The sequence below is a fragment of the Calonectris borealis genome, chromosome 6 (genome assembly GCF_964195595.1).
Source record: "Calonectris borealis chromosome 6, bCalBor7.hap1.2, whole genome shotgun sequence".
NCBI classification, from domain to species: domain Eukaryota; kingdom Metazoa; phylum Chordata; class Aves; order Procellariiformes; family Procellariidae; genus Calonectris; species Calonectris borealis.
In genome coordinates, this window is record NC_134317.1 from 26,737,606 (window position 1) to 26,752,509 (window position 14,904).

The 14,904-nt window shown below is 34.3% G+C and overlaps 1 protein-coding gene across 2 annotated transcripts in view; it reads right to left on the bottom strand.

Moving 5' to 3' along the window:
• CCDC141 (coiled-coil domain containing 141) overlaps nt 1-14,559 on the bottom strand; it is a 108,824-nt gene extending 94,265 nt beyond the window's left edge. For both annotated transcript variants that reach the window (XM_075153350.1, XM_075153351.1), the window contains exons 1-2: nt 14,330-14,559; nt 12,568-12,690 (exon numbers count right to left, since the gene is read on the bottom strand). In XM_075153350.1, coding sequence (XP_075009451.1) covers nt 12,568-12,690; nt 14,330-14,431 — 225 coding nt within the window. In that variant the 5' untranslated portion in view covers nt 14,432-14,559. The remainder of the gene's footprint in view (nt 1-12,567; nt 12,691-14,329) is intronic.
• Between the last annotated feature and the right edge of the window lie 345 nt (nt 14,560-14,904).

Below are 14,904 nucleotides of genomic sequence, written 5' to 3' on the forward strand. Positions count from 1 at the left end.
ATTTAAGAAATATTTAAAACCTGTCAAAGCAAGTAAAGCTCTGGGGGAAAAATAAATAAATAAACTATGTATTTTTAAGGCATATTTCTGTTACTTTATAATTTTATGTAATCATTATAGGTTTTAGTTTCCTTTTTGCTATATGAAAAACCTGTCTTTCAGTAAAACTGCTAATGTTCAATTCACTCATATTTTTTATGTAGAGTTTAACTTAAACAGCTTTTTAAAAATATGTAGCAGTTTCTCCCAAACCAATAAAGTTTTCCTGTATAATAAAAAAGGTGTGCAGTGAGTGGCATTTTACCTTTCCTGGCCAATGAAAACATATTGATCATTTCTGCTTTTCTTGAGATGGCAAAACTTCACACTAGATCTGACTTTCAATAGCTTCAAAAAAGCACCAAGTACTGGATGAACAGGTAGAATAAATCACTGCCTTCTTGCACTGGCAACTGAGAAAAAGTGCTAAAGCAACAATGCAGAGTCATTTGGGTAGCTTGTGCAAGGCTGCTCCTGGGCCTCTTTTATAGATATAAAATGCTTGCAGTAGACTCTGCACAAATAATAATTTTTCTAACAAATGCTTGGAGGCATTTATTAGGAGGATAGTCAGTGAATCTCTCAAGCTAAGCAACAATTAATGGGGTGCTCTATCTTCAAGTACTTCAATTCAACATTGTTTATGCTAGCTAATTGACTTGATGAATAATAATTGCTTTTTTGTTGTTTTTTTTTTTATTAAACTTCCCATCATAATTATTGCAACCATTCACAGAAATCTCTGATTTGGAATCTGGCTATTTGTTAGCTGAAAATCACTGTTTGCATGTATAGCTCCATGGTCCTTACAGGCTTTTTTCAGACTTACATGTAGTATTTTTATTTTGCAGAACATGGCCAAACAACAATGTTCACTAGCATATGCAAATCCACTCTCCTACCTCTACATCCTAATATTTGACAAGTCTATTTGCTCTCCAAAGCATAAGCATTGATCCTTAGGGTGCAAGGAAATCAATGTTGCTTTAGCTCTTTTGGTCTCCCCTCTGACTTCCAAAAAAGCTAGAGCAGGCTAACACCTTGAAGCATTTAACCAGCTTGTGATCTGCTTAATTTCTTAAAGTTTATTAATTTTATCGAAAGTTTTACTGAAAATTTACTCAAGTTTGTTCATTTTGGTTTAGATCACAACCAGCACTTAAAAAAAAAAAAAAAACAACAAAAAAACAACCCCCCAAAAACCAACAAACCCCCAGTAGTAGGTAGATTGAATTTATGCTGCCCTTTGATGGCTGTTTTAAAGGAAAGAGGACTAAAAATAACTTTTAACTGTGTCTGGGAGAAGACCCATGTTGGTAGACGCTGCTAAGGAAATTCAGAAGATTCCCATATGCCCTGGGAATGATGAAGTCTTACAGACCTCTCCCATCACACTATTGAAGACCCAGGATCTGAATTTACTTCATCAGGAATAGTTATGACTCTAAACTGAATTTGGTCCTCAGCGTTTTTTCACACTCAGGTAATAGCAATTAAATCACTTTCACACTCTACTTCATGAGAAGCTAGTTCATGAAACAAGTAAAGGGAGACTTTGCAAAACATTTTTATCTTTTTGAGTATCCGTACACATCACTAAAATACCACATCTCCAAGATAAGATATTGACAGCCTCTGTTTAATAAAATTAACATAACAAAGAAGCAATTAATTGATAGCCTCTGTCCATAAGTTAAGGTATATAGAGAGGTGTCATTTTCTATGTAGCATGAAACACTTGTATTTTCTTCCAGAGAATTTTGAGTGCAGTAACAAGTATTTCATCTTATTTTGTCCATGAATAGCATTGGCATGAAAGGGCAGAGAATGGGTTGAGAAAGCAGTTGTCAAACACCATCAATACATCTAAAAAATAAATGCTACTCCTAAAACAGCCATTTTAATACTACTGGATGAAAAGTTGATGAAGTAAAGCACTTTCTTACTGAAACATAACACGTTTGCATGCACAACAACTCTATAAAAGTAGTGGCATTCATTAATTATCCAGCATGAGATTTTCTTAACATTCTGGACCAGCTCTGTAACTAATGTAATACAACAGGAATTAAACGAGTATGTGATACTTATAGTCTCTTTACTAATTCAACATCTTAATATTAATCTATGAAAAGAATTAATTGTCATGACTTAATACTGACATGATAAAAAAAAAAAGGTAAAATATTTTCAGAACTTCACACACAGATTGCTGGTCACTAGTAGGTTAATTTCTCCCAAATTATCATACCACTTTCACAGCTGTCCTGAATACACTGTGGAAAAACAGGTGGCATCTGAGGTGGCTCCATTTGGAATTTCTTGGCAAAGTCTGACTTTTTAAAGAGCTGACTATTTTATATTTTGAAATAAAACTAGACATGCATTTATCCTAATATTACCTCATCTTCAATACATTAAAAAGACATTTCAAATGTTAAATCTTTCCTAACTACTCAGGATGGACACCGTAAAATTGGTATAGGGCCCAGAAGTTAATTTCCTTCTTTTAGAATCCTTTTTTCTGAACAGGTTGTTAATTAACATTTGTACCTGACCGGTATGTTATATTTTCCAGTAATTGATGAGCTGTGAGGCACATAATCCCTAAGACACAGAGAAAACTGGGATAACTTTCGAAAACTATCAGTCATGCTTCATACAATTTTTTTTTTTAATTCAATTACTGTGTGATGAATTCAAACCCAACCAAAGAAAATTTGAAAGTTAAAGCAAACTAAACTGCCATATTTAATGAAATGCAAAAGCAGTGTGCATAAAGTTACAAAAAATTGTTCATGTGTAATAACCTGTTAGTTTTTATAACTGATTCACGGAAATTTTGAAATACAGACTTAATAGTAATTTTTTCTTTAATGTCTATTGAAAATGATTCACACATTTAAAACAGCTGTGTATTTTTTTTTTAAACAATCACTCCTGTAATACTACAAAAACCTAATATAGTAGCAAAACAGTTGTCATTTGTCTGTTACCCCAGCAATAGAACACAGTTGTATTTTGAGAAGACAGACTAGTAAAAAAAGAGAAATATTTTACAGGAAAATACTTTGGTTCAGGAAGAGTTCAAATACATAAGACAGTCTTCAGAGTGATATTAAGGTTTTATTGCCATGAGTTTGAAATTATGCTTTCCACAACTGTCAAAGCCATTAGTTAACTGTGAACTTTTCAAATATTCATCCTCAACTATTTTAGTTTCTGTATACTACATATGGGAATAGTTTAGTTTTAAATGGAGTAGACTGATATTACTGGTTTTATACTTTTCATCTTTGAAATATGAACTTTTTATCAACACAGAATCACAGAATAATTCAGGTTGGAAGGGACTCTGCAGATCATCTTTCCAACCCCTTGCTAAAGTTACTGAAGGACTTATCCCATGAAGTCTTGAACATCTCCAGCAATAGAAATTCCAGAACTTCTCTGCGTAACCTGTTCCAGAATTTAACCACCTTCATGATCAAACTTTTTTTTCCTAATATCTAATTGGAATTTCCTTTTTTCCAACTTGTGTCTCTTGTCCTAGAAACAAACTTAGTAAAAGGAAAAGGTGTATTTCCACCAAAAATGATGACTCATAGAAAGCAAAATATTTCACAGAAACCTGAATTTTGATGAGTTTTTTTTTTTTTAATTGAATCAACTTAATAGAGCTCTCCAGTAAAACCTTAACCTTATTTCAATCATTTTTGGAATCGGATGTTTCAGTTTTCTGTTTTGGTATGATTTCTCAATAAATACATTAAAGATGTACTTATTGTTTCAATGGAGCAGAAACAAATTTGGAAAGATATTGTTTCCTGGAAAAGTCTGGGTTTGCATTTGTTTTTTTTTTTTTTCCAATTTGAATGGGGAAAAGAAAAGAAATGCATCCAGCTCACCCATCTCTGAGTATGTGGTGCTGTTACTTCTCAAATTAACAATTATGTGATATGAACATGTCCAGAGTACTTTTCACTTCATATGTTATTTGTTTCTTTTTATGAACTTTCACTCCCTGTGAACACAAAAAACCAGAATGGTACGTTTCTCTTTGGGCTCTGAGGAACTGGCATGAAGCTTGACGAAATAAGGAATGCCTAGCATGTAGTCAAAAAGGAGTTTGTACAAACATGCAACTTCTGTTGGTTTCAGTAAAACCATGTCAGAAAAGCATTGTGTTAAAAACTACAGGCCAATTTCAATTTCTATGTGAGATGCTATTTTTCCTTTCCACTTCCACACCACTGTATTCACTAAGCCAAAAAAGAACATTGGTAGCTTAAAGGGAACAATGTTCTGGTTAAGGTTTACTGAGAGGAAACTAACAGGGGTACAATCCCAGGCCTGTGCATGGTGCTCACTGTCTTGTCGCGCAGCCACACAACTCTCCCGCCACTCATTTTCAGAGCACATTTGGGTCTGATATTGTAGCGGAGACAGAATGTGAATAGCTGAAGGTCTAGAAACATCTTTTTATGTAAGCTGTGATGAATAGTATAGCTTTTGCATTAATTTGTTCACAGCCCATTTTTTGGATACTTTATGTTCGGTTAAAAGAGCATGGAAAGAGAGGGGAAAATTGTCTTTTGCCTTTCCTGATCGTTGCACACTGAGCATCCCTCCCTCTCTGGAGGGAAACAAAGTTTGGCCTTCTAGAGTACACATTTAAGTACATTCTTACTGTGTATTCAGAAAGCTTCTGGAGTGCAAAGCAAAGCAGATGGAGAAAGATACCTAGCAATCAGGGAGCTCGAGGCACTGTCAAAGACTGCCAAACCCCTGAGGAAAATAAGGGCTAGATACAAATAGGACTTAAACTTCCTAGAGGCCTAGAGGGGATAGCATACAGTATGTTGCAACCCAAAAAGCCACGTGGAGCTGCTAACATCAGGACAAAACTAAAGGAACAAATGAGATTTATGAGGACAGAGTTTAGAGAAAGACTGACTTACAAGTGCAATAAAGTTACAATAAAACACAGTTCTATAGAACCCTTCTGGTGGTGGTGTTGGTACGTCTCCTTGAAGGAAAAATTCAAAGTAATGATATTTTAGATTTAGTTCATGGAATCCTAATGCAGACTGCAATGCTTAAAATTATGGTTCTCTTTCATTATAAGACTCTGTTGCTTGTGAATTTGCCAAAGCAGAATGAAACTTCATGTAACAGGATCTGTGCCATACTGGATTTTTCTGGAAAGTTTCAAAAAAAAACCATAAAAATTGATCATTTCTAAAAATAAGAGGAAGGAAGAATACATCATTACAAGGTACAAGTTTTGCTGAGGAGCTCTAGCACACACAATCTGCAGCAAGGGGCTTCAGAGGCTGGAAGACCCTGTGGACTAAGGGAGCATGGAGTTGAAATTGTTCCTTCTTCGGTTCTGAGTGCTTGTGTTTGCAGTCTTGGTAGTTTTTACTGCACTAAGAAATGTAGCCATGATTAAGAATATATATAATTTAGTATACTCTTTACATATTTACTGGAGTACAAAGGAACACTCGAGCCACTGTATTTTGGTACAAAGTTACTATAATTTTATACTCCAGGCCTAGCTAAAATTAGAAATGCAAATATAGCATACCGCAGAATTATAATTAGCATATTCACAGAACGTGAACAGAGTATTAGATGATAACATATAAATTAAAAATAGGTCAAATTCTGCACTTTCTTAATTTTCATGAGTGGCAGACCTCTTGCAAAACTTAATTCTACCAGTCTCTTTACAAAAAGAATGTATGCCTGTGCATGTTAAAAAATTCCCAAATTATTTTAAAAAGGAAAAATGCAAATATTTTAGGTACAGTCATAATTTCATAGGTAAAATTGATTTCATTCTTCCTGAACTTCTTTAATGATTTGCATCTCAAAAAACCAAAAATTGCATGTCAGTAAAGTTTTTACCTTCTGTTTCCTGAATCCAGTCATCATAAGATATGCTTTTCCCTCTGAAATACTATCCAATATTCCTTCTTAAACAGGCAGCAGCTCCTGAATCAATCTAATTTATAACTAAAATTTGTAATCTTCAGTAGTTTATGTTAACACAAACAACAGAGATTTAAATTATTAGCTATAGTACAATCAAGATCTCAGAAGTGAAGAACTTCAATAAAACAAAGATCCATGAATTTTCATCCCCTGGTAAGATTACACAACACCTGGGTCTTCAAGTTCAGGCCCCTGGGTCTTCGAAACCATAATTTCAGACAGTCCTTTTCACGGTTATTTCTTATGGCCAATCAAAATCACCTAGGATTTTTGCCCCTTTTATTCCCATTGAAAATCTATTTTGGGACATTGCTCTGACAGTTAGAAACCTTTTCCAGCCTACCTCTTTTAATGATCTCCATGTGCTATATGTATTCCCATACCAGCAGCGGCCTTAGACTTAAGCAGTTGGTCTCCTGTGGTGCTTACTCATGCAATGTATTTATGAGAATCTCAGTCTTTCTGCTAATCCAAACAAAACATTTTCTTAGTCCACTTTAAGAAATAAGATGATCCTCTTCCCTTTGATATCCCTGCTAGGCACCTACCTCCAGTTCGACGTCAGCTTTTTTCAGTATAGATGACAAGAATCCTAAATTTCCACTCATACTTCTCAGTTCCCTTCAGAATAGTTGCAAGTATCAGATCCCAGACTGTTTCCACAGCCATGGTGGTTAATAGCTGTTCCACAATCAAGCAGTAAACTTAAGACCGCAACAGAAATTCTTGCTATTCACTTTAACTGCACAACCTTATATTTGGACTGTTGAACTTTATAATATTTCTGTTGTTATACTACTGAAGTTCATCTGCTTCCTCTCAACCCTCTTCCTTTTATGATCAGGTTCATTTCAGGTTCATCATTTCATGATGAGGTTCATGATCAGATTGCTCCCAATATTCTCATCAGGACTGGATATCAGATTGCTCTGGAAGGAGAGAACTTTGAAAAACTCTCTGCCTTTTGTTCCTTTTTTCCATCTATTTCTGTCTGCCATTGTTATTTCCTGAAAAACAGGTAGAGCTTGTCAAACTCTTTAAGCAGACTCGCATGCACAGCTGACTGGATCACACATTTCTCTCATAATTATGGAGTTATATCTAGTTTATCTTTAAATCCTGATCCTGCTCAGTGGTTCCTTTCCTTCTTCCTTCCCTATATTTCTTTTCATTTTTATTTTGGGCCAAATTTCAGACTTTAGCTCATATTTAAAGTAGTACAAAGGTCCAGCTTCAGATTCTTACAGTGAATATTCTAACTTGGAATTTTCAGAGGTGTAAACTATCCTCCCCACCGAGATGCTGCTAAAATTAATCTTTGTTTATAGGCAGTGCTGAAATTATACAACACAAATAGTTATTAACTTGAGGCCCAGAAAGTAGTCATAAAACTATTTTGAGACAAATACTATTACAGTGGGAATTTTGTCTATGCAAATATTGAAATGGGTGAGTGAGCTGAACTAGCACTGAAAAAATATTTATTAAATCTTACCTTTTGCTTTCTTTTATTTTTTTCAAATCGCTTGCAAAAATCCGCTCTGCTTTATGATGAAAATGCAGCTGAACTTTGTTGCTAATTGTACTCTTGGGCACCTCAATAATTAATTTTAAATAATTCAAAAGATATTAACAAATAATTTTTTCCATAACAAGTTTACTGAAAAATAAGCATTATGAAAATATTTTTACTTGAAATAATTGAAAGACGTATTTAAAAGATATCAAATGCAAAAAATGAGCATATTATATTATCACTTTTTGAAGAATGTAATTTCCTAGTTTGTTTCTCTTGGATATTAGCATATAAATTACTATTTGGCAATTTATGCTCTGTGAATTGAAGTAAATAAAATAATTAGGAGCAATCTTCAGGTTCATGAGCCAAATTAATAACAGTGTTGGTTTCAAACTTAAGTTTATAGGCTAGATTTATTTCTGGTTTTTGTAGCGTTTCTGCCAGAGTCTCTTTCATGATAAAAACCAGAACTTTGGAAGGAAACCAAGAATGCCGCTGTTTGTCTTAGTGGGGATTTTAACATTGTCATAGCCAAAAGCATGGCAACACACGCACAGTCTTTTTTTTTTTAAATTGTGCAGAAAGCATTAATATTGGGAGATTCAAACACTAAGACAGCATGTTATCTCCAGATAGGGCTTCTGTTGGAAATGACTGTTTTACCATTTCCTGTTCAGCATTTATTCTTTCAACTCTATTAACAATAACATGTCTGTTTCCTAATCCATAAACATTTGAAATGGGGACCTTTTCAAAAGTTCTATTCTGCTTTTTATTAAAATAGTAGGGTGTTCCCAATGCCCAAATTCAATGGAACAAATTTAAATCAGTAATGAGTGTGATAGAGTACCTTCTATTAAAGGAAACTATTTTAGATATATTTTTTCCAAATGCCCTAAAGTACACACACCAGTTTTTATCACAATAATTCTGAACATTAAAAGCAGTAAAGAAATGTTCTAAAAATTACTGCTTTCTATTCAACCGGTCTGTTCCTTCTATTACCCTTTAAAGTACCATCTGCCTTATTGAGTGCCAAACTGGTTGTTTGGGTTTTTTTAACTCCTGTTAACATTGCTAAGTCAAAAACAGTTCCCTGGAATAGTGAGCTGGATTACATTTCTTTTTCTCCAGCATCAGAAGTACTAGAAACTGATCACGGGTCACTGTGCCAAATTTTGTCCTTACTTACACTTATGAATCCTCAACGTATGAAGTCAGTGAAAGAATGGCCTGAATATTTTGATTATAACTTACAGCACGTATACTGGGATGAGAATAATGAAGCTAAAAAGCAAAAGGATGATCAGAACCCAGAATGAGTTTGCAAAACAACACGGGATACTGCCAGAATGGTCAACTATTCCATAAATTATCTTCTAAAAGTCCATAGTATCTTCTAAAAGTCCACAGGTTCTTCAGCACTGATTCCAAAGACGCGTTTAGTATTTATTATCTAACTCTTCCCTTAAGCAGGACTAGTTTCACATTCAAATCATTGCTGGTTCAGGAATTTTTGCCTGTCCTGCACAAATGCTTAACTTTGAATTGGGTTGAACTAATCCAAGCCAAGCAAAGTTAAGCATATGTATCTCCAGTATTTGTATCTGTCAGAGAACATGATTCATTTTGCATTTTTTTAACACAACAATAAAAGAGAAATAACAAAACAATTCAAAGCTGCCTCACTGTGGTACTTTAAATCCAGGTGACAGAAAAATTCCACAACATACAAAATTGTATCCATTTCCTGGGGATCCAAGTGGAGAAATTCTTAATTATACTGTTTTCTACTCGTAAACCATTTCTAGCTCTAAAATTAAAAAACATAGGGGTTCCATCCTCCCTTCTTTTTAATGAAGCACAGTAGAAAAAAAAACCCTTTTTTTCCTCTTGCTATAATGTAACTTTCTAATCTTCTTACTTTGAAAATTTACAGACTGATAAAAAACAAATGAAGCCAATATGGCATTTAGCAACTTTTAAAATTCAAACAAGTTTAATCATGGAAGCATAATTCAGATCATCATCAATATAAATATTAAATGTAATAAATACACTATTTTGAATTAAAAGATCTTTTTTGATGGGTATTCATAATTTATTTTATGGAAGCCTTCACTTTCATAAATGTGCTGTTCTAACAAGGTATTTCTGATTTGCTATATGCCATATTAGCATATAAATGTTTTAAAAATATATGTAACCCTGATATAAAATATCACAATGTTGCCACATAACCGGAACAAGTTTTACTTGAGCACATTCCAAATGCCAAGATCTAATTAAGAGCAAAAATAAATATGTTATAAGCAGCCATAGACTATCATTGACAGAGTCAGTTGGAACAAGATAGTCAATGAAAATAATAACTTGTAGCCAATATGGAATAATTAAAAACTGCTCTGGATAAGACCACAGCTGGGAGAACATTCATGTATTTGTGTAATTAATATTGTTAAAATTTATAAAATTATGTCACTCACTAAGGCTAAAAGATCAAACAGAATTGCATATACTGGACACCATCAAAACAAGGATCATCTAACAACTGCAATTTTGTGTCATCCTTTCAACACCTGTCCCGCCCACATTTCTAAATTCTTTTTTATCCTCTCATAAATCTTTATGTCCATAAATTTTGAAAACTGAAACATTACTACCTCTTTATCCATCCTCACATAACTAATGCATAATTCATGAACAAATGCTAAATGAAAAAGATTACTATAATCAGTACTTCAAAGACTGAGAATCATTTGTGTAAAAACTTTTGATCAGTGGATTTAGTAACTTAAGACTGAATCATTACTGACAAGTGTTAACATCTTACTATAAGACAGAAAAGATCGTGTCTGAAAAATGCACAGTCGGTACGAATTATAATGACATTGCAGTCCTGTATTATTACAGCTCTTAAATTATTGAGGAAAAAATAGTCATTTTGAACTTAATCCTTTTATAGAATGTTCATTAATCAATGGTGAATTTTGCAAGGACTGCAGGTATAAAACATGAAATAATGAGCATTTGTTCCTGATATATTTGGATGACAAGCATTCTTTAACAGTTTATGCATAATAAATTTTCTGATCTGATATAATCTATTAAGCTTTGTGCATCCAAATAAGGACCAGTCATCTGGGTTCAAGCCATCAGTCACAAGGCCTCACAAATAGGAGTGAAAAATTTTAGCATTTTCATCAATATTAACTAAAATATTTGTGATTATTTTATTATTTTACTATTTATTGTGAGCAGAAAACAAGGTAAACACTGCTAAATGAAAAACAAACTTAAGGTTCCATGCATCTAAACTAATAGGAATAGAAAGTCAAACATTTGATGAGCATCAGAGCATGAAATGCTTTTGGATTATTTAATTTTTTCATTATTTAATTAATTTTTTAATGAAAAGAAACATATCCAAAACTTAATTTTAGTTTAAAGACTTTAAAACAAAAATGGAATAACAGCTTGGGGATGCATCTAGAGATTTCATCTATCACAGCTCTTTTTTTTTTTTTTTTTTTCTCCTTTCTGTTTTCTTTAATACAATGATTTTAAATTGGAGCCTATGGAGAGGACTTTATTGTTTTACTGTCCTTGTTCACGTCCTTACAAGTTTTCAGCCACACCTACAAGGTCTCTCTTAGAACAATATTTACATTATTTTCTTCCCCTTAGCAAATAATATTTAATATAAATATTTAACACTTTAAGGTTTGACTTGATGGTAAAATGTTATTTGAACCTTTGTTTTTCTTTTAAAGATTGTGATTATTATGTTTTCTTTTTCCCTCTCTAAAATTTATTTTTCATAATTAGGAGACAAAACTTAGCTTCTTCCTCTTGTCAGTATGTAAGAACTCAGCTAATGCTGAATTGTTCAAACAGGATACAGCAGCTTGTTCCAAGAATGCCTGAGTGTAGCACTGATGGCAATAAAGATGAGACACTTGCATAAGTAAAGACGGTAGAACCACTCTCTCTGGTTTTGGGGTGTTTTTTTGTTTTGGGTTTTGGTTATTTTTTTGTAATGCTATTCTTCATAATATTCAAAATCCACACTATGCACCATATTAGATTACATTCTATATATACTGTATTAAATCACCTCGTGTTTGAGATTTATAATGACTGGGGAAGCACAGTCACTAGTATTAAATCAAGTGCACTTGATCCTATCCAGATCATGTTTGCTCTTTCAGATCTGAATTTTATGTAATCTCAAAAAAAAAAAAAAAGATAAGTTGCTGTGCACAGCTCCAAGATTTTAGAGGAATTTATTTGTCTACAGATATAAAGTCAATCTGCTCTATCAAAACATGAAAACAAATATTCTTCTTAGGTGCCTTTAGTCTCTTCTCAGTGTCAAACATCCATATTGAAAATAATTTATCTTTTTCACGCAAGCATGTCACTCTGTTTCCAGATGCCACTGTTTTTATAATCTGCTCTCAAGAATGCTAAAATCTGATTTTAGGACTGTTACTTAGCTAAAATCTTCCTAGCTCAAGACAAGCAATATTTAATGTTACAATATCATTCTTACCATAACTTACATCAATTAATATTCAATAAAAATGGGCCTGGAATATCTACTTCACACAAAGAGCTTGCTTGTGTTTACAGCTGTTATAATCTAATCGAACTTTTCATAACATTGGAGAACTAAAAAAAAAAAAAATCGACATTCCATTATATTTAGCAGTTACTGAGGGTTATAGGAATTTTTCACTTGACTTGACAGTAATGTATAAAGTGGAAAAAACAGGGCATCTTTACTGCTGTTGTCAGAAAATAGTAATTAACACTGAGCATATTTTCCAGTGCAGAGGCCTAACTTTGATCTGTTACACTGACAAAGGCTGAACATATTTTTTCCTATGTGGAGTTTAACCTAACAACCACATTGCAACAGGAGGCCCAGGCAGCTGTGTCAATTGTTGTACCTGAACTATAATGACTAGATGTATTTTTGTGTGGTCTTAATCACATCTTACCTTAAGTTTAGCTAGGAGGAATTCATGATCTTGCAGTAGTTTTTTAGTCTCATCTTGATTGCTGCCAATTTCTAATAAATTTGGTGTTGATTCAGCCAGCTGAAGCTTCACCCATTTTCCACACTGTAATAAGTAAACAATTACAGCCTTCAGAAAACACAAGCTTTCCTTCATTTATTTACTCACACAGACTCTCAGGTCACACATACTTTCCATGGTCATAGGAGCACAGGACCCATAAACATGTATTCAACTGCAGAATGAAGACACAGAGGATACAATATAAACTTCACTTCATTTGAAACAGGTATCAAAATCCCAGACTCTAGTCTTACCCAATAGCTACTGTGATTTTGGTTTTGCCTGTGAAGACTAAGATCATCACAAGGAGCCAAAAATGTTTCTCCAACTCATCTCCCCTTTCAGCTGAAGGTTGCATAGATAGTTAAGGAAACTCGGTGGGTGGAGGGGTGGGCGGAAGGTATAAATATATTACAGCAGATGCAAAAACCATAACCCCAAATCTTATTTCTACCACACAGTATTTTCTGTATACTGAATAGAGAGAGAGAGGGATTGCACAACTAGCAGCAGGGACATTGAATAGCCTTTGGGATAGGAACCCAAACGGCAATCTCCCATTGTGTCCCGGAGGATACAGAGAGAAAGGAAGCTTGACAGCAACCCAAAGCATAGCTAATTCTTTCCTCACTGTGTTGCAGAACTGCTACACTCTGAGAAGTAAAACTCAGAGAGGATGGTGATAGGGAACGAAGCAGCGATGTAGCAGCGATAGGAGGCTAGCATGGTTCCCACAGCACACAGGGGAAAAATAAATATCTTCACCCTAAACTTAAGCCTCCCTGCAACAAAATTACTCCCCTGTGGCAGCAGACAGTCTCCCAGGAAGGGTGAGAACTGATAGGAGAGAACCTTAGTACCGGCACAACTGAGGTAACCCCATCCTGAATAATCACCCTAATTCGGTGACAGCCCAACCCATTATCACCTTATTCTGCATTACAGATAAACTAGTGGCTGAGGTAGTGTATTTTCCAAGCTGCTTAGAGAATGAAGAATCAAACTGCCAATAAATTCCAACTGGGATTCAGTACCTAGGCATCTAGCTTTACTCCCCATGCCAAATTTTGTGTAAGCTGAAGGTGCGGATTCCAGCTCACAGAACAGGCCTTTAGGTGCTTATGAGCACAACTATATACACAAAAGGGCTTCTACTAAAACACATGGGAATGTGAATTCATAGCTTTCAAAAATAACCACTCATTATCAGGTTTAGGCTTTTTTCTCCCCCAGCAAATACTTCAAAAAAAAGACAACAATCTGCATTTATGGAGTTGGTAGACTACTTATTATATAAAATTATTGCTGAGTATAGTTTAAAAATAACTCTTGAGGAGTCTCAACTACGATTAAAGGTAACATCATGCTTATTAACACATTTTCATGGCACTCTGCATTTATCTCTCAGTTTTCAAACAGAGTAAGAGGAATTCCTTGCCTCTAAGAGTCTACGTATTTTGGCCAAATTATTTATTCTATTTAAAAAAAAAATACCACAAACAGAAATTGTGAACAGAAAGAAGTGTTAATTTCCAAGGAAGCTCTATTAGATATTAACTGATTAAGTGACCTTGCCTTATATTTTACGCTAACTATTCATGTGCACAGAACATTTGAAAGAAGTAGTAACCACTGAGCAACAGAAAGCCAAGAACAGACATGCTAGCAGTTGCCGCCTTACCTTAAGTACAGCTATAACAATACTGGCATCCCCAGCCTGAACAGCAACTGAACTGACTGTTGTTGTAGAAAGCTTCTGCTCTGAACTGGCTTCGTTTGACATGGTGTTTCAAAATGGGACTTCATACATTAAAGCAGACTCTAAAGAAATGCTCTTGCAAGGTCCACTGTTCATTTCAGAAAGCCACAGAGTTGCTTGGACTCATTCAGTGAAACAGCTCAGCTAACACTGATTAGTCTGCCAAGAGGAAAGAACAGGAGGTTAAAAATAGACAACCCCATTGAGTTTATCATTCTTGAGAGAGGTTTGACACACCCCTAGTTTGGTAGCATTAAGCTGCCTGTTCTTTTTTGTCACCATCTGAAGTGTGAAGGGCTTCTTCCATGAACATCACCTGACACTGGCTAACCAAAAGAAAAAAGATTCTCAAATTAAAACAGTTGGAAAAAATTTTACTATTGAGTCTATACAGATAAACCCAGTGTTCTGAGGTTTCAAAACATGCAAATATACAATCTACATTTTCACATTCTACAAGTAAAATATTTTCTCGTTTACTAGTTACTGAATATATT